Genomic DNA, 26001 nt, shown 5'->3' with positions numbered 1-26001 from the left:
TCTGTGTATAAACATCGTCCCAATTTGAATTGCTGTTTTAGTCATATCTCTGAGAATATGAAGTGTGTAATAATCAGTCTGTAGTACGTAGCTTCAATTTTACTAATCATAGCATTCATTATTTACAAATATTCATTTCTTAGGAACCACGAATCAGTGTCTCAACATGTGCGAAAATATATTGCACCCATTACGGCTACGAGATTTAGCTAGGCAGTGGCTTTTAGAAGATACAAGCAATTTTAATATTGGAAACAGTATTATTGGGGACAGTGAGAATGAATTTACTATTTACATGAAAAGTCCTGGAATTTTAGCTGGTATTCCATTCGTTAATGCAGTATTCAATGAACTTGATTTAACACCGCAATGGCTTCACAGAGAAGGGGAAGACTTAAAACCGGTAACAGAAGTAGCAAAAATCAATGGCCCTGCGCGAAATTTATTATTAGCAGAACGTGTTGTTCTGAATATATTAAGTCGCTCCAGTGGTGTAGCAACATCGGTTTCAAAAATGTCTAGAGCTTTGGTTGAAGCTGGCTGGAAAGGTATTCTTGCCGGATCTCGGAAAACAACACCTGGTTTTAGAATGGTGGAGAAATACGCTCTTTTAATTGGGGGTGCCGATATGCACAGATACGATTTGTCTAGTATGATTATGTTGAAAGATAATCACATATCTATATATGGATCAATACACAAGGTATGATTCATTGCTTCAAATATTATTCATGAAATTTTTATATGAATTAAAAAGGAGAATATAAATGTTGGTTCAATATGCAAATGAACTCAGTATTTTCCTCTCCGACAAGTAACTTATTATTGCTGCTAATACATGTATATATTTCTTTGTGGTTTTATTAATTTTTTATGTAAAATAATACATGAAAAAATGTTGAGTATTGTATATTAAGCATGAACAGATATGCATGTCTTTAGAGATATATTGATTATTATGGGTCTGTTCTTTGCCACTTCTTAGCTGAACTTAATTTTGTTTTTTGAAAAGTGTATATTGTGCATTTTGAAATGATTAGCTAATTATGGCAAAACATATAGGAAAAGTGGCACTTCTGAAGTTTTGGGAGCTAAGGGCAAAAAAAAAAAAAGGGGGGGGATCCATTGTTATTAAGAACAAAACGTTATTTATTGGACTACATTAGTAACACAATTTGCGATTTTGGGAAAGCAGTTATCTAGTGTAGAAAATATCTGAGTATCCTGCAATTTTTTTTACTGTATACTTAAGAGAAAATTCTTATTAAGTACAGTAGGCTACTAAGCAGTTCATGGACTAAGGTATGAAAAGAAATTACAAGAACTGAAACTTTAAAAGACTTCACATTGAATGATTTATTTTTCTAAGATTATAATGGAGTATGGCAGTGTTAGTGAAGGTATTTGTGTATTCATCTGTGATACAGAAGAGAAAACACGACAATTACTTAGATATATCTTCTTTGAGCAACTAATTGGGGAAAGTGCAGAATCACCCACTGCTTGGCGTGTTTTTAAGAATTGTACATACTTGGTATCCATGTACACATCGACCTATTTTCACTTAAAAAAAATCCCAGAATTGCACAAAAATGGCATTGCACACTCCCTTGACTTTATCTGTGTACACATCAACCTATTTTCACTTAAAAAGTCAAAGAAAATTGACAAAAATCCAATTCTTCTTACTCTTGTAAAAAGTGTCAAACAGATAAGTGGGTGATTCTGCACTTTACCCCTTATCAACTATTCACTGGTTATTTCTTCGTTATTTGAGCTTAAAGTGGTGGATAATCTAACAGAATGAATAAACTCATTACTGTGAAATAAAGGCACTACCTATGTTGGATTTATGTATAAACAGCCTCTCATTACCTTGAATTTAAATAACTTTTAAAAAGCTGCAATAAATTTGATATTTTAAAATTCAGATGAGTGAACATTTGCTGCAGTGTAAAGAAAAAAAAAAAAAAAAAAAAAAAAGCTGCTTTTTAAATATGCCTTTCATTCAGTTTGCAGTTCCCTTCATTTATAATCATTATTTTTAAAGTATATTATACATCAATTGTTCACAGCCTTTTCTGCCCTATGCATTCCATTGACTATTGTGCGACAATCATCCTTCTCCCTCTTTTCCAAAATTTAGTTTGCCTTTTAATGTGTTTTATAAACTAAAGAAGAAAAAGTACGGAAAATGTTGTTAAATAAAAAACTTGAAAAAAGTAGATTTTTATATTCATAAACAAAAACTAAATGCTTAATAGGTAAATAAAAGGCTGACTGCATTCCCCCATGGTTGAAAATCCCTGTTATATATGGATGAAGACAAAAATCTTTTAGCATTATATACATACAACAAACATGTGTTTATATATATATAAATATGTGTGCATGTATAAGATAAAAAATATATGTAACAAATAAATTACAATTTAAATTAGCAATAGCCCCTTAATGCTTAATGTGGTATTTCCTCTCTCTATTCTAAAAATAGTAACTTTTTTCTGCACTGCATCTTCCAGACTAATTGATATCATATGACACTGATGATGTAAATGGAACAAAAACTAAAACATCCAATAATAATTTTACAGCAGTTTTAATTATCCAATCAAATGCATTAAGAACCAAAACTAACGTATTCTGAATTGAGATTTCATCCTGAGCGGCTTCGGCTTAGCTGAACTGCTGCTCTCTTCTTACTGCAAAGCTTTAAAAAATGTAAACACTTTTAGGTACTATTCGGTTTTGAGGGCTGTAAAAAATCGCCAAATTATTGTTAATACCAAAAGTAACTACGGCAACCCTAATGCAAGAAAGGAAGTATAATAGTAAATAACTATCTAAGATTGATGTTTTAATTTAGATGAAAGGTTAATTTCATATATAATACTTTTTTATTATTATAATTTATATAAAAAAGGCTAAATATGACTGAATGGAAGCATAAGAGTAAATAACTATTTCAGATCATTATTATAATTTATATAAAAATAGCTAAACATAATTGAATGGATGCCCGCATCGCTATTTAGCTACCAAGTTATCGCTAAAGCATAATTTCATCTCGTTGATTGTTCAACCATAATTTTCTATAATGAATGATGCTTTTTCTTTGAAAAAATTCTAGGTAAAGTGCAGAATCCCACTTGTTTGCCGCTTTTTACAAGGGTAAAACAATTGGATTTTTGTCAATTTTCTTTTATTTTTTAAGTGAAAATAGGTCACTGTGTACATGGATACTGATGTGCAATTCTTAAAAACGTGTCAAGCAGTGGGTGATTCTGCACTTTACCTAAAATTCTATTGCAGACTTTTCATCATGGGCAATTCCCCAATTGTTAAATCCATAGCATATCAAAAAAGGATATAAAAATTAAACTAGTATTTCAATGGCATCTTAAGAAATATAGAACTATATAAACTTACGCAATCTGAAATCAGCGCGTACGCTAGATTTGGCATACTGTTAAACGGGCGCGTTTGCTAGATTTTGCGCTTGTATTTTTTTACGGTCCTCAAAACAGAATAGTACCCATTTTTAAATAGGCTCAGGTAGTGCACCTATTTCAAGTAGTTTTTGTTACAGCAACAAGTTTTTTTTAAAAAAAATAAAAATGAATATTTATTCTGTCAGTTTCCTTTTAACATGAACATTGTATGCAAACAAAATTCTTGCTGTTCATTACAAATTCAACATTCTGTGTTCTATGCGATCTGCATTTCAATGCCGTCAATATTTCTGTGTATGTATGTGATCAGTTTTTCTACAGCATCAATACTTTTAAGTTTGCTTTCATTACAATAAGCATCTGCTTCATCACAGTGACAAAATGCCGTATTTCAGCATTTTATGCTATCAGCTTATCTTGCAACATTACAGCAAAGTCTGCTTTATTACACATATATATATATGTATTTAAATACTTCATTACAACAAAATAGATTTTGTTAAGAAATAAATAAATACAGTCAAAAGTCGTTAATTCGGACATCCATAATTTGGAATGATCTATAATCCGGACCTCAAAACTAAAAACTTTCTGCGCATGCGCCGCGTTGACACATGCGCATAGGCGTTTACGTGTGCGCGTGAGACTTTTTACGACTGTGCATATGAGTGTGCGCAAGTGCAGAATACGTTTTCGCGTGCGCATTTTATGTATAACGGACGTATAAGCTAAATAATTATCTATTTCAGTTAATGTTGATGATTGCGTTGCTCCTTAATTTTCGAATTGGATCAGGCTTATTATTTTTTGCAGACTGTAAGAGCAATTTTATAAAATTGTTTATAAGTTTAAAAGTTTAAACTTTCGATTATATCAAATAGAATTTCCGATATATATTTGTTAATATGTAAAGGATCTAAAGCGAAAGTATGTTTTGAAATCCGAAATCCGTTTATCAATTTCACGCTGCTCGGCGGGGGGAACGCCGCGGGGGACACGTAATGAATTGGAAGTTGATCTGTCAGCACTATCCTTATCTTCAGGGCAGATGTTTTTATTTTATTTGGCTTATAATTCCTTATCAAATGTAGTATTTCATCTCGATGTGCTCCGTCTTTGATATGATTTAAAACAAGTTCCTCGTCATTATAATTCGCTTCTGATAGCGAAGAAAGTGACAGAGGTTATTGAAAACGAAAAAATTTCGATTGACAAATTAATCGGTAACATTTGGTGAAATTAGGGCGTATATTAGAGTTGTACTGAAATGTTTAATAAAGTAAACAAATAAATATTAAGCTTTTTCTTTTTGCAAATTTTGATACCCTTTAGATCATAATTGTTCTTTATTTCATAAATTACGGTTTCATACTTTTAATTTTAGAATTTCTGCATGCCATCTTACGAGATTTAAACTGATGATCTATAATCCGGATTCGCCGAAGTCCCGACGAATCCGGATTAATGACTTTTGACTGTACTGTTATTTTCTAAGGTCCACACCACTAGTAATTTTCAGTTTAAAATTTTGGATGTTACTTACCGATAAAAGTGTGGCTAAAGTAATGCTACAATAAAAGGAAACAAAAAACCATACAACACACAAAAAAAGTATTTTTATATTTTTTTCCCTTTAATATATTAAAAATACATATTTTCATAATCAATGAAATGTACAATAAATCAAACATTTGTAATATTACCTGCAATCAAAAAAATATATATATATATAGTTCTGTTAATCATGAGTGCAAAAGTATACACATATATGAAATATAGGAATGAAAATTTAAATTATGCTGTTGGCATCATTATATTTAATGGAATTTGCTCTTCTTGGCAATAAAAATTATACAGCAAAGTATCTTTTAACCTTCCTTTGTTACAGAGAAAATTCTAATTTTGGTAAACGTTGAATCAAAACATGAAATTGAAATAATTTAAATAACACTGAGCTACTTTAGTATTATTTATTCATTTTCGAATTATGTACTTTTTAAAAGAAATAAACATAAAATGTTCCAAGTTTAAAAGTTTAAAAATATCAATCTGTAATCAGGATAAGTTTTTATTTCATCTCATAAAAAGTGATTTACAGTTTAATTACAAATTACATTGTATAAATGATGAAACCAGGGCCAGTGCTAAGCATTCTGCCACCTGGTTAAAAGTCTAAACGTTTTGCTACCTCTAAATCCTGCTGCACCAGTGCAGCCCTATCAGCCCCAGGTGAAATAATAATTGTTCAAAAGACTTAACACAAAATTTAGTCTTAATTTGAAGTTGGTTTTATATATATTTCAGGCCCGATGATGCAGTTGTTAGCACATCGTACAGCTGCACCACAGGTCTGGGGTTCGATTCCCGGGCTGGGCAAGGTCGACTCAGCCTTTCATCCCTTGATTTCCATCACTTGGGTTGATAAAATGAGTACCAAGTTCGCTTGGGGACTAAACACTGGAGGTCCTGCGACAAGCTGACCACTTGTTCAGGGCATATGCTTACTTACCACGGGGCCCACGGTCAAGAAAGATTTTGGGCACTGCAGGCCTTGGCCCATTAGGGCTGTTATGCCACTGAGTTTAGTTTTTTCTATATATATTTCAGGAAAGCCTGTGACTGTCTTTTAATAAATGCATATTTTTGTACAAAACCAAAGTCATTCGAAGGCAGAATTTTGCTCATTTTAAAATTTTAATTAGTTTACTTGTCATTTTGCTTGTTGTTTTAAGAAGGTTAATTAACTAGAGGAATTAAAGGTCAGAAATCTCTATCATCAAATTCTAATTTTCCAATTCTCAGATGACATTTTGATTGAATTGTGTGACATAAAAATATATCTGTTACAGTGGTAAAATAATATATATACTTCAGTTTTGTAAAAACCAATAGCTTGCTGTGATGTAATCTTGCTTTTATGACTTTTTTTAAGTACAGGGTGATCTTTTTTAAAGTGACAGTGTTCGGAGCGCCCTGTAGCACGATCTAATAGCCGAAATGAAACCAAACTCAGTATTTAGACTAATCAAGACATGGGAAAAAGGATTCCGTGGGAAAAAAAAAAAAAATTATTTCCAAAAATCGGCACAAGGGCATTTTTGTAGCGCTGCTGTAGCTTACAATAATGAGAATTAGCATAAAACACGGGTATCAAAGAAAAATGCAAATGTTGTGTGATGACAGCGCCACTAATAGGGGTTATAAAAGCAAGTCATAGACAGCTCCGACAAATAATCTCAGCTGAAGTAAATGAGCTCCAGTGGACATGCCTCTCACGTTACCGGAATGTGCATTACTGGTGAAACTGGTATTACATGAATCAATGTAATGCATCCACAGCTCTTCGGAAATTTCGAACCAGAAAAAAATTACCAAAAGGGCCTTTATCGCTGAATGGTCTAAAGAAAATGATTGAGAAGTTCGAGGAAACGGGATCACTGACCATTCGCGCTGGGAGAGGATGTAAACCAGTATCAGAAGATGTAATAACTGATGTGGCAACTGCAATTGTCGAAGGATTACAGGGAACCATTGCTGGTACTAGCAGCACCCGGGATGTAGCTCGACAATTGGACATGTATTATTCCACGGTATGGAGAGTTTTGCGGCGCATTATTGGATTTTACCCCTATAAAATCAGCTGCTTGCACAAACTGAAACAAAGTGATTATGATAAGCGAGTGACATTTGCTCTATCGTTTCTTGCCAGGGTAGAAATTGATGATGCTTTCCTATGGCACATTCTGTGGGGAGATGAGTGTCATTTTTATCTCAATGGGTCCGTAAACAGACAAAATAGCCAAATTTGGGCTTCTGAGCAGCCCCACACCATGTACGAAATCCCATTAAATTCCCCAAAAGTCACTGTTTGATGTGGTTTCACAGATGAATTCGTAATTGGGCCATTCTTTTTTGAGACCATCACTCCGAGAGGACCCCAAACGACCATAAATGCAGAAAGGTACCACAAAATGCTGCAAACGTTTGTTATTACAACACTTCAGCAAAGAAACCGTCTCCAACAGACAATCTTTATGGAGGATGGTGCTCTGCCACACATTAGTAATAAGGTAAAGCAGCTGTTGCGCCAAAACTTCACTGATGATAGAGTCGTAAGTCACAGTTTTCCAATTCAATATACAACTTCCAGTTGCATGGCCGCCTCGTTCCCCTGACCTCACGCCATGTGATTTTTGGCTCTAAGGTTATTTGAAATCTCAAGTTTATGTTGGTGGAGTATCAAATTTCTCTATTCTAAAGGACAACATAACAAAGATAGTGCAGAATATTCCTCGTGATATGTTACATACGGCTGTGGAGAACGTTGTGCACAGAATGCACGGTGTTATTTCTGAGAACGGTGCTCACATCGAATGTGGTCTAATTCCTCACCGGGAAAGTTAATGTAGTAAATAAACATTAATAATTTAACTGTACGATTGTATGTATTGATGTCCCATGTCTTGATTAGTGTAAATACCAAGTTTGGTACCATTTCGTGTATTACAAAGCGCTCCAAACACTGTCACTTTAAAAAAGATCACCCTGTATATTTCTTGTTAGTACGTAATCATTTAAAATTTTTTAGCAATTTGCAATTTATGTAAATTGAAAATGATTCTATCTTATTCCAGGCTATTGAAGAGGTTCGCAAATATAGTTCTTTTGCACTCAAAATAGAAGTTGAATGTAATTCCTTAAAAGATGCATTGGAAGCGTGTAAAGCCAACTGTGATGTAGTCATGCTGGATAATTTTCAACCAGAGGTATTTTTTAATAAACTATTATTTATATATAAGTTTGAAGAAAATGAGTGAAGTGAATCATTGAGGGGTTTTAAAAAAGGGATTTTTCATAATATTTATAAAAATTAAAATATATACCTTTTAGTGTTTTTTATATTGACCTTAAATTAGTATTAACCTTTTTTTGAATAATTTATGTAAATTTATGGATAGCCTTTAAAATGATATTTTGAAATGATGCAGCAATAAATTTTATGATACATAATTAGAAATTAGAATATAATTTTTACAAAACTTTCTAGAAACTATTACTTTCCATCGTGAATCTAATAATTTCTGTCATGAAATATGTTGGCTGATCTATCTGGGGAAAAGAAAAAACTCTTATATATGCCCTCGCTTGGCGACAAATTTCTCCACGGTGCCATATTACTATCTAAATTTATTGTCTACATTTCAAATTTTAAGCCTAAAATGTCTCCAAAAACGCACAATTTAAGCTAAAAATCCAAAACAAAAACAAAAAATTTAGATTGCAAAAACATAAAGCTTCTAACCACAAATATTTGACAAGAATCCATGTACACAGCAATATGTTTTAACTTCAATGAATTGCATAATCTAGGCAGCGAAGGAATCTACGAACTGTGCACACCTCCCTTTAATAAATTAACATAACAACAATAAATGTCAAATACCATGTACACAGCATTCTGTTTAAACTTAAAAAAACATCTACGAATTGCACAATCCAAAATAAACTAAAATAAATTACAAACAATTCAAAAAACAATAGAAATTCATAGTAAAAAAACAATGAACGTAACATTCTACAAAATAAAAACAATAAAATAAAATGCACTTACCATAATGAAAGCTTTTTTGGACAGCAGAAATATCAATTTCAAATATTACCAAAACAAAAAACACAAACACTTTCTTCAAATATTCTACAAAGAAATTTTTAATTTCTCCCATTCAACAGTTCTTATAATTTCTACAAATTTGTTGAAGGAATCTTCTCCAGTTTCAGAACAGTAATGAAAAAAACATATAGACCACCAAATAAAACTCAAAATCGTATTTCTGATTATAACTAGGCAACGTAGCTTTAACATGCCCCCACGAACTCTCTGTGGTATTTATATGACAGCCAGACTCGCTATCCACAAAATTAATACTATGGTTCACAAATAAACATTCAAAACCTTCTTTTCCTAAATCCTTGTAAGATTTCCAGCCATCCGAAAAAATAGTTGTACCAGGCTCAATCCACTCTTTAATACACTGCATCAACGTTTCCTTACTTTTATCATGCACAGCCACTAAAAATAATCTCCCAGACCCCCTTTCCACACCTCCAAATACCCACTGCCCCTCAACAGGATGGCCACAGTGATATTTCCTTTTGCTGAACTTCGACTCATTAACTTCCACCACTTTATCTCCCCCCCCATCTTCTGAGACACAGAGCATACAAATTCCAACATACATTCGTGAATAAAATTTCGCCAGTAACACAACATCTGTGAACAAAAGTGCCACGGTTTCAGGGTTTGTACAGTCCTTAAGAGTCCTTAAATTTTTTGGAATCAATTTTTGGTCCTTCCAGAACTGTAAAGTGTTTCTTTTGGAAAAATAAATTTTATCAAGCTATTATGGGGTCTGTGTGCATTTAATACATTACAAATCTACGCAACAGTTTTTGGTGTCACAAGTGGGATTGAATACCACTGACAAGAGTGCTGTGGGAGCAACTGAGACAAGTCTTGACAGCCTTTTGCTGCATTTAAAGAAGAAATGAAAACTGGCTAAGAGTCTATTAAAAAAGAAATGAAAGACAAATATCAAGTCTTGACAGCCTTTTGCTGCATTTAAAGAAGAAATGAAAACTGGCTAAGAGTCTAGACAAATATCAACAACAATCGGAAGGGAACATCAACTCCATTAAAGAAGTGATAAAAGCGAGCCAAAAAAATATTGAAGCAGGTCAACAGGAAAGAGAAATCTGCCACAATAAAAAAGAAATTTAAGGCTATGGAAGGCTGAATAGTCAAGGGTGAAGACAAAGTTTGAGAAATTCAGAGAAACGAAAGTGTTTCGGCTGTTCAACAACAAATCAAAGAAAGTGCCTCTACTTTTACACAACAAATTGACGATAGAGTTTCTGCTGCTGTCACCAAGGAATCTGGCAGTTTAAAGAAATCCATAGTGATAGCTGGATACAATTGTAATGCCTTTAAATTCCTAAAGCTGTCCACCTGTGATGGAAAGATCTCATGGAAAGTGTGCAAGACTCATTTCTCTGTGGTGGCTGATGCAAATGGATGGGATTCCCAAGGCTTGCCATATCTCTGCTTCTTTGAGAGCAGACGCAGTAGATATCCAACTCTGCCCGAAAACCAGAGGCTACACTTCGAAGCTCTATCCATCGCATTGGAGCTGCGCATTGGCAAGAAGTGTTTAAAAGACTATAACAGGCTTCAGTTAAAATCTCGGCAACAGAAGTCCATGAAAACATTCCAGGAGCTCATCACGGATATTGAAAGGCTGTCTCATCTTGCTTTTTTGGACTGTCCATCAGAAAGAAAGGAAATTTTGCCTTCCTGTACTTCATCAATGTCTGAGATACCAAAATTCCTGCAAATAGCGAATGTCAAGGATTTAAAAAGTGCTTTAGTGTGCGTCATGAAATTCAAGGTAGCCAGCAAGCAACCTGTAGAGACTGCTACCTGTCAAAGCTGCTCATGTTCAGGAATCAGTGAAACAACTTACTGCTCATCTGGATGAGTTAACTAGAGAAATCAATATCTTAAGTCAGAATAGGAGTGGTAACAAATTTATCCTAAAGTGCTGGAACTGCAGTGGTGGAGGCTGCATTTTAGATACTTGCAAACCACCCCAAAGCTCGGAAGCTTTGCCAGATATTGAGAAACCCCATTTTAAATCATTTCAGATATCTACAATGAGAGGGCAGCAGTAATGGACTTTCACCATAGTACAGAGTTGTTTGCAGTATGACATCGATACAAGAGCCAATGTTACCATCATCCTGTTGTGTAATGAATTTAACTGGTGCAATATAGAAACTGTTGTGTTAATTCTCAATCTAAATGAAAATCATTATGACAATCAGTACAGTTACAAATATTACAACCCAAAAGAATAATTTGACAGTATTGATACAGACACAATCACTTATACCCAGGTTAGTTTAAATTCTTTTACTGCAATGTTGGGAACACAAAACTTATTTCTAAATAAACATATATCCTTAGTTACAAAAGTCTTCATGTTTTTTTATACATTTTCTGAAGTCCACAATAACATATTAAGATCAAAATAAACATACAAATACAACTTTTCCTAATCTCGGTCTGAATTCCTGTTTAAAAATTCACATTTTAAATATAAGATCATAATTACATATTATATTAAGTTAAAAAAATCGCATAGTTTTACATAATCATCACTACATGCAAGAAGGAGATAAAAAGTACTTACATTGAGCAGACTACAGAAATCGGGAAGCTACAACAAACTTTTGCAGTGGTGAAGGTTCATTCTCTGAGAGACTGCAAATGTAATGAAACCAGTTCTTAACATAGCCACTTACAGTATTTAATGCAGTTCAGTATTGTTCGTGAAGTTTACTTCATCATTCTAAATATCAATTCCAAACACTCTCTTTATAACACGTCAGAAAACAGGAACACAACAGTGGGATAAATTTACATCATCAGTGGGAATGCTAGGAATATCACACGGATCATATTTCCTGCTCAGAGGATTTATGAGTTCATATATTTTTCCTATATCATACATTTAATCATTCTGTACAACTGATCATCTTTCACAAAGCTGAGACTTGTAACTTTTCTTCTATTTCATACATGCTCGAGAGTCATCATTGCAATACTCTGCTTTCTCTTCTCCACTGGCACACCTTTCTACTAGTTATCACCAATAAAATGTTCCTTCTCCATCTCAAGAAAAACCTCCACATCTTTCTACTATTTATCACTCACATTCTTTTTTTCTTCTTCATTGTTGCTTAACTTTAACTCAGCCTCAAGCCAGTACCAAGATGAAAACCAAATCTAGCAAAAGCTAAAAGGCAGAAAGAAAAAAAAAAAAAAAAAAAAAACCCACAGCAAAACCCCCAAAAGGCCTGAAGAAAACTCTTCAGCTGTCCCTTTTTTAACTTCTTGCTTAATTATTAATTGAACAGCAAATTCCGATGCATGCACACCTCATTTCAAATCAATTGGTCAATCACAGTCTGCCACAACTTTATCCAAGCCAATTACAACTCTACAAAATTAGACTAGGCGCTGTACATCCTTCTATATCAACTGCGTGTAAACACCTCAGGGTTATTTCCTTTTCCTGGGGAGGGGAATCGAAAAATATCATACCCCCAACAAAACATCTCCTACGATGAACAATACATTTGTCTACATCTTTTATTTGCAACTCAGATCAAAGAACCTATAATAACAAATGGGACCTGTCTTCAAGTCAAGACTTATTTTACAAAAGCTGCTATCTACAACAGAAAGTCTTAACCTTCCCTTCAAGGCATCCCAATTGCCACCGTAAGAAGTCTTTATCAAAACGCTAGTTTCTGCAAACTACCCAGTTGCCAGTTTCTCATTCAGGAAAAGGAAAACAATCTCGCTGTCTCTATCACAAATGCAGAAAGTGAGCAAGGTCTTTTATTTTTTCCTTTTATCTAGTATTTCCGACGCCTGCTTCGCAGCCTAATCCTAATTTTGTCAACCACTTACCTGTCAAGGATTCCACACTTAGAAAAAACCCTGAAGTAAGAATTTCTAAATAATAATCCAAAAAGATCTGCCTCAATGACTAAAAGTTAAACTCATCTGGACAACATCCCGCATTACTCTTTAGACTGCATCTTATGATAAAATTCACATCCATAGAAGGATGATTAAATGTCTAATCGGAAGCTCAAATCGGATGATGGAAAGGTGTTCCGATAGCATATGATACTTCCAAGATCCGGATGCTTTGTCTGACAGGAGGCCATTTTGAAATAACGAAGGACTTAGCATAGAGTTCGAGAGTGCTGCCAACCATCACGCACACTATATGGTAAATATTACAGATCCTTGCGTACTCGGATAAGACTTTCTAAGGAAACACAGTTTTTCTTTAGACTTCAAAAATAATGAATTTCATTTTTCTTCTGATAATCCATAATTGTGCTTGGAATTAAAGATGGAGTTAAATCCATATCCATCAAATCATTGCTCAAAATGATATCACAGTACAAGCAAGAAAAAAAATTTTGCATCCTCAATCCATAGCTGAAAACAGAAATTTCAGGTAAGACATAATGGAATACCCTAAGAACTATAAGAGCCCGAAAGGAGTACTAGTAGCCTTAGCACTCGTCGACTCACCGAGGACAATCATGCTGGTGAGAGTAGCTAACATAAATGATAGTCTAACATTAGACTTATTATAGAATGCACATTAAGCGATAAAGAGGGGAGTGCTTCAGAACATGTTTTTCAATAATTTTAAATTGTTTTCTTCTGCTTAACTTCTGATGTAGGTCAAAAGAGTTTGGCACAGCATACAACTGATACAAGGGATCGTCCACCAATTAAGCAACATCCAAGATGTCTACTGATTTCTGAACAGGAAGATCTGGGAAAACATCTAAAGTACATGCAAGAAAGCAACATTTTACAGCCTTCAGCAAGTCACTGTGCCTCTCCCATTGTCCTGGTGAGAAAGAAAGATGCTTCAATGAGATTTTTCATCGACTATCACCGGTTGAGCTATGTCATGAAGAAAGGCAGTTACTCTCATCTTAGAACTGGCAACATTCTGTACACTCTTTCTGGAAACAAGTGGATTTTGATGCTTTATTTAAAGCATGGATATTGAAAATTATTAAAGAATAGATATTGGCAAGTAGAAATACGCCCCAATGACTGAGAAAAGATGGCTTTTAATACCGAACAATGTTTGGTATTTCAGAGTGATGCCATTTGGATTATGTAATGCATCGGCAACATTTGAACGCCTCATGGAGATCATGCTGAGAGATCTTAGCTATGAAATCTGTCTTGATATATCTGGATGACATCATCAGAAAAAGTTTTGAAGAGCAGTTAGAAAATACAAGAAAGGTGCTTCAGAAAACTGAAATAAGCCAAACTAAAGTTGAGTCCTGCAAAATGTAAATTGTTCAGACTGGAAGTGACTTACCTCAGACATGTCATCTCTGCTGAAAGTATGTGTATGGATCCTGAAAAAGGTGTTGACAGTTAAAGATTGGAGATGCCCCAAATATGTACATCAGCAGAGAATTTTCCTGGGGCTTTGCACTTACTACAGGAGATTTATGAAAGACTTTTCTTCTATTGCAAAACCTTTAACAAACTGACCTTAGCAAGCAAAATTTGACAAACGAATGTGAGGATGCATTTAACAAATTGAAGGAGGCTGTAACATCTGTGACAATCCTGATGTTTCCTGAGCTGAATGAAACATTTATTCTTTACATGGATGTGAGCAATGAAAGTGTTGACGCTGTGTTGTCTCAAGACATAAACGGTGAAGAATGTATCATAGCATATTGGAGCAAATGTGTATTTAAACTGGAAAGGAATTGCATCACCAGAAAAGAGTTGCTTGACCTTTTAAATTTTAAGAATCCAGAAGGCCAGATACCGAGGTGGATTCAGAGACCCCAGGAATGTAACATCATTATCTGTCATCGGAAAGGATGATCATCACGCGAAATCACTGACCGAGCCGGCGCGCGATTAACTGGAAGTTGATCTGTCAACACTATCCTTATCTTCAGCGCGGATGTTTTTATTTTATTGGGCTTATAATTCCTTACTAAATGTAGTATTTCATCTCGATGTACTCGGTCTTTGATATGATTTAAATCGAATTCCTCGTCATTATAAATATCACGAATACACATCAAATAGTTTTCTGGTTGCAATTTTCTAATTTCGACTATGCGAATGTATGCTTTACGCATACGCGCGTTGAAAGAAATGTTTAATAAACTAAACAAATAAATATTAAGCTTTTTTTTTTGTAAATTTTGATACCCTTTAGATCATAATTGCTCTTTATTTCATAAATAACGGTTTCATATTTTTAATTTTATAATTTCTGCATGCCATCTTACCAGATTTAAACTGATGATCTATAATCCGGAATCGCCGAAGTCCCAACGAGTCTGGATTAAAGACTTTTGACTGTATAATGTAAATAGTATACTAAGGTCATGGTCATATTTGCGTACAAATCTGTTCATTTATTTAGTATTTGCTGTATGTTGTTTATTGAAATAATTATTTTAGTATTGTACTGATTTATCTTAGTTGTAGGTATGACTTCCAGTCCAGGGTACTGCCCAGGACGTGCAGTCCTTGAGAAAGGGGTAGTGTTACAAATTTTGAATAAATGAGGTCTGAAAAAATATAAAGCTCTGCTGAAAAAATACAATTACAGAGGCAAGTCTAACATTGAAGTAAATGGTTATCTCATTAAATTAGCAAGATATCAGCACAGCGATGGTTTTGGCAACAAATTTTTGTGGCCAAAGTTGATTAGAAATGGCTAAAAGTTTTCAGTGACCATTTAGCAACATTTTGGTCCTGTCCCTGTATAACTGTAACTGGTACTGCAGTTCATCCCTATATGTAACCATATCCAGCCCCTTAATGTAACATTAGCCATATACACTGAAGTGACAAAAGTCATGGGATACCTCCTAATATTTTGTCGGTCCTCCTTTTGCCAGGCGAAGTGCAGCAACTCGATGTGGCATGGATTCAACAAGTCGTTGGAAGTCCCCTGCAGGAATATTGAGCCATGCTGCCTCTATAGACGTCCATAATTGTGAAAGTGTTGACGGTGCAGGGATTTGGGCAAGAACTGACTTCTCGATGATGTCCCATAAATTTTCGATGAGATTCATGTCGGGCGATCTAGGTGGCCAGATCATTCGCTGGAATTGTCCAGAATGTTCTTCTAACCAATCGCGAACAATTGTGGCCTGGTGACATGGCGCATTGTCATCCATAAAAATCCCATCGTTGTTTGCGTACATGAAGTCCATGAATGGCTGTAAGTGATCTCCAAGTAGCTGAAGGTATCCATTTCCAGTCGATGATTGGTTCAGTTGCACCAGAGGATCAGGTCCATGTCATGTAAAAACAGCCCCGACCATTATGGAACCACCAGCAGCTTTAACAGTGCCTTGTTGACAACTTGGATCCATGGCTTCATGGGGTCTGCGCCACACTCGAACCCTACCATCAGCTCTTACCAACTGAAATCGTGACTCATCTGACCAAGCCATGGTTTTCCATTCGTTTAGGGACTAACCGATATGCTCACGAGCCCACGAGAGTCGCTGCACGCGATGTCGTGCTGTCAGTAAAGGCACTCGAGTCGGTCTTCTGCTGGCATAGCCCAAGGAAGACAAATTTCACCTCACTGTCCTATCGGACACATCCCTTGTACATCCCACATTGATTTCTGCGGTTATTTGATGCAGTGTTGCTTGTCTGTGAACATTGACAACTCTAAGCAGACGTCGCTGGTCTCGGTCGTTAAGTGCAGGTGGTCGGCCACTGCGCTGTCCATGGTGGGATGTTATGCCTGAAATTAGATACTCTCGCCACACTCTTGACACTGTGGATCTTGGAATGTTGAATTCCCTGATATCCGAAATGGAATGACCCATGCGTCTAGCTCCAACTACCATTCCGCGTTCAAAGTCTGTTAATTCTCGTCGTGCGGCCATAATCACGTCAAAGCCTCTTCACATGAATAACTTGAACACAAATGAAAGCATTGCCAAAGCACTTCACATTTATACATTTTCTACATGATACTACTGCCATCTGTATATTTGCATATTGCTATCCCATGACTTTTGTCACTTCAGTGTATGACTTCCCGTAATTTCGAGAAATGGAAGTTACTACAAATTCTTTAGCGGTTCGAGGAAAACTGTACAAGGCCAAAGAAAGTATCAGTTCTGTTTTTTAGTTCAGAGTTTACTTCAGATTATTGAGAGATTACTGTGGGAGCTTTGCTCATTGGATGTGCCTTCCATTGCTTTGTGTTTAACATTATTACCAGTTTGATGTGGTAAATACTGATTATGCACTGTCCTTCTGAGAAGAGCTGAGTAAAGTTGTTAGATTTTTAGTAAAGAAGCGGGAGTTAGGGTTTCCAGAAAGTACTAAGGAAAGGCAGGGTTTCCAGATTTAGTGCAAAATTGCCCATTCGGTGACAAAATTGGCAATATGCCATAGATGGAGCGAGAACATTCTAGAAAGAATTCTTACCGGTTTGCCCCAGAATGTTGTCAAAAGCTATATAAACCCTGCCTGTATGTGAAGTAGTAGTTTATTACGAAGAGTGTGTTGAGTTCAGTAGTAGTGCTTCAAGTTCTGAGATTAGCTTGACAGCGATCGAGTCAGGAGCCGTACTTTAGTGCTTTGCCATGACTTAGTCTTCATAGTTCTGTTTATCATAGTTTTTCGATGACTGTAATGCATCTTTAGAAATGTCCTGCATAATACTGATGAATAAATTGTGTTTTGATTCTTCATCAAGCGTTACTGTCAATTATTCCTAATCCACGAACTCATAGGATGCAACAATACTTAAGTATTGTTTTCTACATTTAGACAAAGAAAACTATTTCCTAATTAACTATTATAAATTACTGAATGATCTTGCAATAAAATTTCTAATTTAAAAAATATAAGACTTTTATTTGGAAGACAAAAAATTGGAGTATATTATTAACTATGGTATTTAATTTTGTGGTGCCTTTCTTAGTATTTTACATATATATATATAGAGAGAGATTTAATGTAAAGTAACTATAAAAGATAGAACAAAGTTAGGTAAGGAATATGTAAAGAATCTCTTTTAAAAGTTTGCATAAATAACAAGCTATATCATTTAACTATACATTTAGATGATAGACGACAGTATAATGCAAACATTTCTCAACACAAAGCTTACTGAATCTTCCAATTTGTTACATGAAAGTCAGTTGTGATTGTAACACTGACTTTTTTACAAAACATAAATAACTTTGATGTAGGCATTGCACGGTCTATTAAATTATATACATTTTTTACTGCATTTCATTTAAACTTATTTCCTCAAATTTTATTGGAGATATATTTCTCATTCAATTAATTCAGTTTTCACTTCACGGCAAGGCAAAAATATATAACTCAAAACATCTTCATTAAAAACTGAAAAATATAGAAAAACAAAACATCAAAAACAGTTAAAAAAATACAATTAGAGTTTCTACACAAAAACAAGCAATTCGGCCAGCAGGCAAGAAGGCAGGTTTTTCGGCGCACAAAACTGAGTTTACTTTTGGTCCCAAAAACTGACTAAATTCACTATTCTGCCAAGTTTCAAATGTAAACAAATATGGCTACCATGGTAAAAAAAAAAAAAAAAAAAAAAAAAAAAAAAAGGCTTAGTGGCACTTAAACAACTTTTAAATTGCTGATAATTGTATAACTATTGCATGCAGATTAACTAAAGGCATAAAAACCTTATCTGGAAGATAAGAACACCGTAATTCAATCAGTTTGAAAGGAAAAAATGCACAATTTACAAACATATAAGAGTTAAAAAAACTCGGCTCATGGAGTCGGATAACACAGTGGGCACACACACACACATACATATATATATTATATACTTTTGGTGCAGTCGATTGCAACCAAAAAGGGAGATGCATAACTTCATGTTAAAGCAGTCATCTATACAAAATTTCAATGTTCTGAGGCTATTCATTTTTGAGTTATGCGAGATACATAAATACATATGTACAGATATCATGAAAAAAATCTCTTCTGAATCCATTTTAAATTAATTTTATAATTGGTTTTTTGGGGGGAAGAGTCTTTTATTCTGTCCTTACGTACAGATGTCACACAAAAACATATTTAAATTGCATTCGATAGCAATCAAAACAGATATTTTTGTTGAAATATGATACCCGAAATTTTTTATGATTACAATACTTCCTTTTCTTCGTACAAGGAAGTAAAACGTACATATAATATATAAAAAATGCAGATAAAATAATCTGTGCTTGGCGTAACAAGACTTCCTATGCAGTGCAGTATGCCAGAACTGTCAGCTACGACAGAAATCTGCCCATCACCAGAAATGTAAATTGAGTACTTGTAAGGTATGAGAAATTCTTTGTGTACTGATGAGCACTTTTTACTGTACTTATCACGATTATTGTAAATTTTCAAAAAAAAAATCCCAGAGGAAATAATGAATTGCCCCTTTCATATAAAAATTATTTTTCATTTATGATGAACTTAAAAATTAAAAGTTGCTGTAGGTTTTATTTGGATCTTCAGATGAAAATACACAGATATTAGGAAGCAGCATCAAGCTATTCAGATATACAGTCAAATACGAAAATCTGCCAACCTGAAATCTGCATTGCCTCTCAAAAGATAAACATTCAGTTTATAGGTTCCGGAAACCGCAACATTTGAGTACGAAATATTGAAGAAAAAATACTTACCGAATAATGACGTCATGATTACCGAATAATAGAGTCATAACAGAAATACCAAATCATTGACATCATGATAAAAGTTTTATCCCCTCTAATCTGCAAAGGTAAGAAAGCAGACGATTCACTCAACTCTTCAAGTTCATGATTCACGTTGTTGTGCTTTCTGAACTTTGTTACTTCATGAGATTGTTTAATGACGTAGTTTATTTGTATCTGGATATTTTGTGGATAAATTAAGAAATATTTTAAATTTCAGTGCTTTTTAATACAATGACAGATAAGAAACGCACTCGTGATTTTACTGCTTGCAACATTGGAAAACGTAAACACGTTGCATTGACGGTAATGAAAAAAGTGGAAATTCTGCTGAAGGTGGAGGTAGGTGCTACTGCTCGGTTTATAGCAGAATCATACGGAATTGCCACGTGGACTGTGTATGATATACGGAACAATAAAGAAAAGCTGTGAAATTTTACAGCAACAGTGATTCTGACACCGGAATGCAAAACTGGAAATCTTTGCACGAGGCGAAATCGACAAACCTTGATGCTGTGTATATATAATATAATGAATAATATAATCAATTTATATATGTAATAATAATTTAATGCATATAATAACAGGGTTCGTACGGTCCTTAAGTTTTTTGGAATCTATTTTTGGTCCTTAATTTAATATAATAATAAGTCCTTAATTTCGGCTAAAATCGTCAGAAGGTCCTTAATTTTAATCATCAGAAATTTCTGTCTGTTTTTACGACTGCCATGAGTGTGAATTAACATTTTAGAGTAATATATTTGGCGATTTGCTGATAAATATGGTTATCTTTTAAACGGGTTCATGGATTATAATTTGTTCCTATTTCTAATATTAAATGGTGGGATATTCGAATTTCTGAGCAGGAAGTAAAACATGAGCATTTCAAAATTATTTCTTTTTTTCTAATGTAGAGCTCTTAAACAACTTTTCGCTTTTTGGGATGTGAATTCTTTTATTAAACGGTCTTCAACGTTCGTAAATTTGGTGACTTATCATAATTTTGGCGATTTTAAGATCTGTTTCTATAGAAAATTTTTAATTACGAGATCTAGGATATTTTCGAGTTTTTTTTAGAACATTGTAACATTGATAATCTTCATTTAAATAATGGTAATATTTTTTAATTATATTTATGAGATAAGATTAAAATAAAGCACTTTTTTTTTTCTTTCTTTCTTTTTTCTGTGATATTATAAAGTTCCATTTCAGCCATTTATTATATGTGGAAAATAAGCAAGGTATAATGCTACAAAGCACCATTTTTGAAACAGTTCTTAGCAAAAGCAAACTAGCTATGGAATTAATTAAAAATGTATTTTTAATATTTTCATGGTAAGGGTTTTTCCCATGTAATTGTCTCAGAATATTCAGAATTATCAAAATATACACGAGTTTTCTCCAGAGCGTATGCTCCGGCGCAATTTAAGTTCTGGAAGAACAATGAAAACATTACAGTTGAATGTTTTACTTCTGATACTAGAATCTTTTTCTTAACATTTTAATCTTCCCTTTATTTTTTCTCTACTTTTCACTAGACACAAACATAGAAAATATCAAAAATGCTTCTAATCTTATCATATGGACAGGCATTATAGAAAGGAATTCTTTTATTAATAAAGATATTGAGAATTGAAAATTTAAAAGATTCATCTAATATGTCTTGATGCATCCTACACAGGGCTGGCACTAGGCACTTTCCCATCTGATGCAGTCTCTGTGGATCGTAAATTCTTCTGCCTTTCTAACTTCTGCTTCCAATGCCTGTTTTAAATTCTAAACGTTTTTCCATTTCTAGGCTTTATTGCTCAGTGTGTCACTAAATTCTAAAAATTATGCCACATCAGCTCTCTAACCGAAGCTTCATATATATATTTCATATTTCTTCTGAATGTTCATATTACTAAAGAAATAAAATTAGCAGCTTTTTCTATACATTCTAAATGCATTTAGTTTATTTAGAATATCAGAAATCTCTAATTAAATCCAAAAATTCTAAAATGAAGAGGAAACGTGGAAGAAAGAAACTGAATACATAAAGAAAAACAAATTTGTTCTTTAAAGATATGACACTTATTATTATGTAAATTACCCAATTGTTTACAATTTCAGCCCTTGCTATAATTTCCCTTTTCTATTTTCTCACCAGAATGCAAATCATGTAGACAGTTCCTAAACCAAGGTTTTTGGAGTGTAAGACCAGAGTGTGTTTCTGACCTCCACCTTGCTCACTGCATTAGTTTCTGCCCGCTCTGATAATTTGTAATTATTTGTCTTGGATTACCATTGGCGACATTTGAGTTTGTTATGATGGTACAGTTATTGAGCCAGCCTAAAATGAAATTAAATTGTATAGTCTTTGACCACTAATCCATATTTTTAGTTTGAATTTGACTCTTCTTGTTTCATTACATCACTACGAGCTGTAATTGATTTTGTTAGCGTAAGAACATACCTTTATTTTTTTTTTTCTCATTTCTTATTTAAGTTCTTTCTATTTATTACTAGGTGTACTCGCCCGGCGTTGCCCGTGCATTTAGAAAATGCAGATAAGTGAATAGCGCAGGAATAGTAGTGTAGGACATGTAGACTGTCTCTCTCTCTTCCCCCCCCCACAAGCTACAAAAAAGAAATGAATTGTAATTAATCGATTTAATGTATCGTCAAAACAGCAAACTAACGCTAGAATAAAGAAATCAATTGTTACAATCGAACGTTATTTGAAAACAAATACTAATATCAGTGAGTCAAAAAAACCGTGATTAATTAATTATAAATAATTTTTTTAAAATTTTTCTAATTCAAAAATCGAAAATCGGGCTTCGAGGTCTGGTGGCCAGCCCCTTTGTGCTTCCGTATAAAAATTTCCAGGTCCCTGCGTGCGATAGATTTGGCTGGAGAGCTCGGTCAGACAGACAGACAGACACATTACACTTGCTTTTATTATTATAGATTATATATTAGTTAAGTTCTTTCTTATTTAAACCTTTGTCGGACATTGTAGTTACTTTCAGACATAGCGATAATTTGCTTCATATCTGTTGATGTGTTTTGGACTATTTAACTTTTACCAGATCAAATAAACCTTCATAGGTACATTATGGATAGGTTGACAGGTTAGGAGATAAAACACGCAGAAATTAGTGAGAACATTCTTTTGTGTATTGAGACAAATTCCTAATTGTTAGAAAAGTTACTTAAAGAGATGGGAATCGATATAAATTAGCCAAAATGTCTAGGAAGGCTTCAAATTAAAAAGACGCATAAATATTTTGTTGAATATTGTTACTACAAAACATTTTTATGTGTAATTATCCGAATATCGTTTAAGAATTAATGTCATAAATTACATGTATTTTAAATTGTGAAATTTTATTAGAATTGGGATTTTAATAGAGCTAAAAATAAATAAAATTTAATAGTGACCATGTAAATCAATAATGACTAAGGATATCTTATACCTAATTTAGTTACTTATAACTGCTTACTGCTTGCCCTTAAAAATTATCTCTGCATATTAAAGCGAGTTATTGCCTTTCATTATCCCTTACCGTAGTCACAAGATAAAACACAAAATTGTAAAAATTCATGCAAAACAACCTATCATCTCTGGTGCTTTAATGGCTTATTATAACCTTAAAGTATATTAACTGAGTCACAACCCCTTCAGGTAAGCAGCAGCAGTGACAACAGCCAGTCTTTTGTTGTTCATCATGCTGATTATGATTTTACTTCTCATTTTAACCTATGCTGCTTGACATAAAACTGCTTACTATTTACTAAAGCTCCAGACTGAGCAAGTATGTGACAAAATGAGGTATAAAATAAAATCAACATAAAACTAACTGTTAGTAAAATGTAAATAAAATGTCATTTATCTCCTTTCAAATATGTTCAGTTTTAAGTGTAAAATATATAATGCTCTTTGATAAATTTCATATATTTTATTCTCAGACTTTATAATAATTATGTTCATTAAGTCATGTTTAATAATAATGCATCCAACATACAGATCTATTTTGTTTTTAGGATGGTATTACAAAAGTGAAGTTCAGGCATAGATAGTATTTTTAATTGAATTTATTCAGTTTGCATTCGCTCATAGGTTCTTAATTTTTTTCATTAAGGCTCCTTAAAAGTACTTAATTTCTGTGTGCAGAAATGTGTACGAATCCTGAATAAGTTATTGCAATAATATATATAATAATTTAATTAAATGTAACTAATACACCTTTATTTATTTTATAAACATTTATTTATTTATTTATTTTACACTTTTAGTCTGAATATTATTATTTATCTTTTCTGTCCTGAGATCCGCACAACCTCTGGTCCCAAGCTTTGCGGATTTCTGGAATTTTACTGTATCTCTTTTGGAAACACAATAATTATCTGTAGTCCTTCAGTTGCAGAATGAGTGTTAAGAATTTATATCTGGATTTATTTTTTAGAAATCTCGCAAAAAATATTTAAAGCTTTCAGATGATTTTTTTTATTATAACCACTTATAATGAAAAATAATGTTACAGGAGTAAAACAGGATTCCTTAAAATTTAAGTATTTTTAAAAATTTCTTTCAAGAGAGTAAAAACTGTGTCAACACTCTTCCTAATTCTTAAATAACATTTTTAAAATTGCTATTTAGTAAAATTTTATAATGAGGACTTTAGTCATAACTAAAAACACAATTTCAAAAAATAAATAACTGGACATAATTTAACCCCTTAACTGCCGCGGAAAACGTACAATTTCATTTCCCAGTGCCAAGGTTTTTCACACATGTGCGCATAGTTATGCAATGTATTAGGGAAAATAAGTGCAAATTTTACTTTCTAAAAACTGTTTACTCTCACGAAATAATGAATAAAAGAAAAAAAATGAATGCACAAAATTTAATGTTTTGAGTAAAAGTATAATAAAAAGATGTAGGTATAATAAAAATGATATTTTTATAATAAAAAAGATCCCTAAAATGGAATTTCGATCAATTCATTTTTAGACCAGTAAAGTGCAATATCAGGTTTCAGTGTCATACCTTGTGAAATCAGTATACCTAAAAAAACATATATTTCTTCTGAACTGGTTGAATGCCATGATTTTGTTCTTGATTTTTCGTTTGCAAAAGTGTTGGGTCATATACTCGTCTACAAAACGGTTAGTTTCAGTAACAATATGAAGCATAGGCAGTTCATCAAAAAATAATTCAAAAAAGATAAATGGGTTTGAAACATCTGTTATATCTTTCTTTATTCCTGGAATCTACTACAAAAAGTAAGCGGAGGAAACGGAATAAAAAAAAATGACATTTTATTCAAACAACACCAGCCAATACTGCACAGTCATTACTTTCACCGCTTTAGACACAACCCTCTCTCCAATTTCTCCCTACACTTCTCTGAAATAGTATCCTCCTTCACAGAGTTTGTCAAGGTCATTGTGGTGTTGCATTCCAAAGTTTTGCAAATAATTTTACGGGTAGCAGCGCAATGCAAATGATAGTAATTTGGAAGGGCGTATATATACGCTTGGGGCATTTAATACATCGGTTGAGCAAGGCGTATACATATACGCTGGCGGCAGTTAAGGGGTTAAAAATTTTAATTTTTGAGAAGTTTATTCACATATACACACCATACAGAAATAGTTTACCTATGTCAGATTTAAAACTTATATGCTTATCACATGTAATATTTATGAATAATTACTTTTTGAAGCACAGTTATTCTAAATGTTCTTAAAATATAGTGGAAAAAATATGTATACCTTACAAAATTTATTTTATTTATTTATTTATTTTTTTTTTTCTTTCCAGGAATTAAAGAAAACAGCATTAACACTCAAATTACAGTTTCCAGATATCTTGATTGAAGCTAGTGGAGGTATTTCAATGGAAAATGTAACAGATTATGTAAATCCATGGATAGATATAATATCAAGTAGTTCATTAGTACAAGGCTACAAGACTGTTGATTTTTCAATGAAAGTAAAAAAAGGAAGGTCATAAAAAAATTTTTAATAATGAAATAAAAAAGCCAAAAAAAGAGGTGCTGATTGGATTACAGTATTAGAAGCCCTAAGGTAGGAGTGCTTCAGTCATTTATAAAAAAACTAGTTTTTGGAAAATTTAATCAATCAAAATAAAATGAAAATAAACAATTTCATTTTGAATTGCTGA

At 33.4% G+C, this 26001-nt stretch overlaps 1 protein-coding gene across 1 annotated transcript; it reads left to right on the top strand.

Moving 5' to 3' along the window:
• Positions 1 to 26001, top strand: LOC118197348 (nicotinate-nucleotide pyrophosphorylase [carboxylating]-like). Its single transcript, XM_035368848.2, has 3 exons — positions 1 to 703; positions 8087 to 8218; positions 25639 to 26001. Exons 1-3 carry the CDS (start codon positions 167 to 169, stop codon positions 25828 to 25830), a joined length of 861 nt encoding a protein of 286 aa, XP_035224739.1. The 5' UTR covers positions 1 to 166; the 3' UTR covers positions 25831 to 26001.

The sequence above is a fragment of the Stegodyphus dumicola genome, chromosome 3 (assembly GCF_044657685.1).
Source record: "Stegodyphus dumicola isolate Sdum_Otavi_A_Nest chromosome 3, ASM4465768v1".
Lineage (NCBI taxonomy): Eukaryota > Metazoa > Arthropoda > Arachnida > Araneae > Eresidae > Stegodyphus > Stegodyphus dumicola.
The sequence above is the reverse complement of the archived record's forward strand: the minus strand, read 5'-3'. Positions and strand labels throughout refer to the sequence as shown.

Bases quoted from the DNA above. Each gene is read 5' to 3' on its own strand.
- LOC118197348 (XM_035368848.2), top strand. From the start codon at position 167: ATGTGCGAAAATATATTGCACCCATTACGGCTACGAGATTTAGCTAGG. The intron at 704-8,086 runs GTATGATTCATT...ATCTTATTCCAG, and splicing joins TATATGGATCAATACACAAG to GCTATTGAAGAGGTTCGCAA. The intron at 8,219-25,638 runs GTATTTTTTAAT...TTTTCTTTCCAG, and splicing joins TGGATAATTTTCAACCAGAG to GAATTAAAGAAAACAGCATT.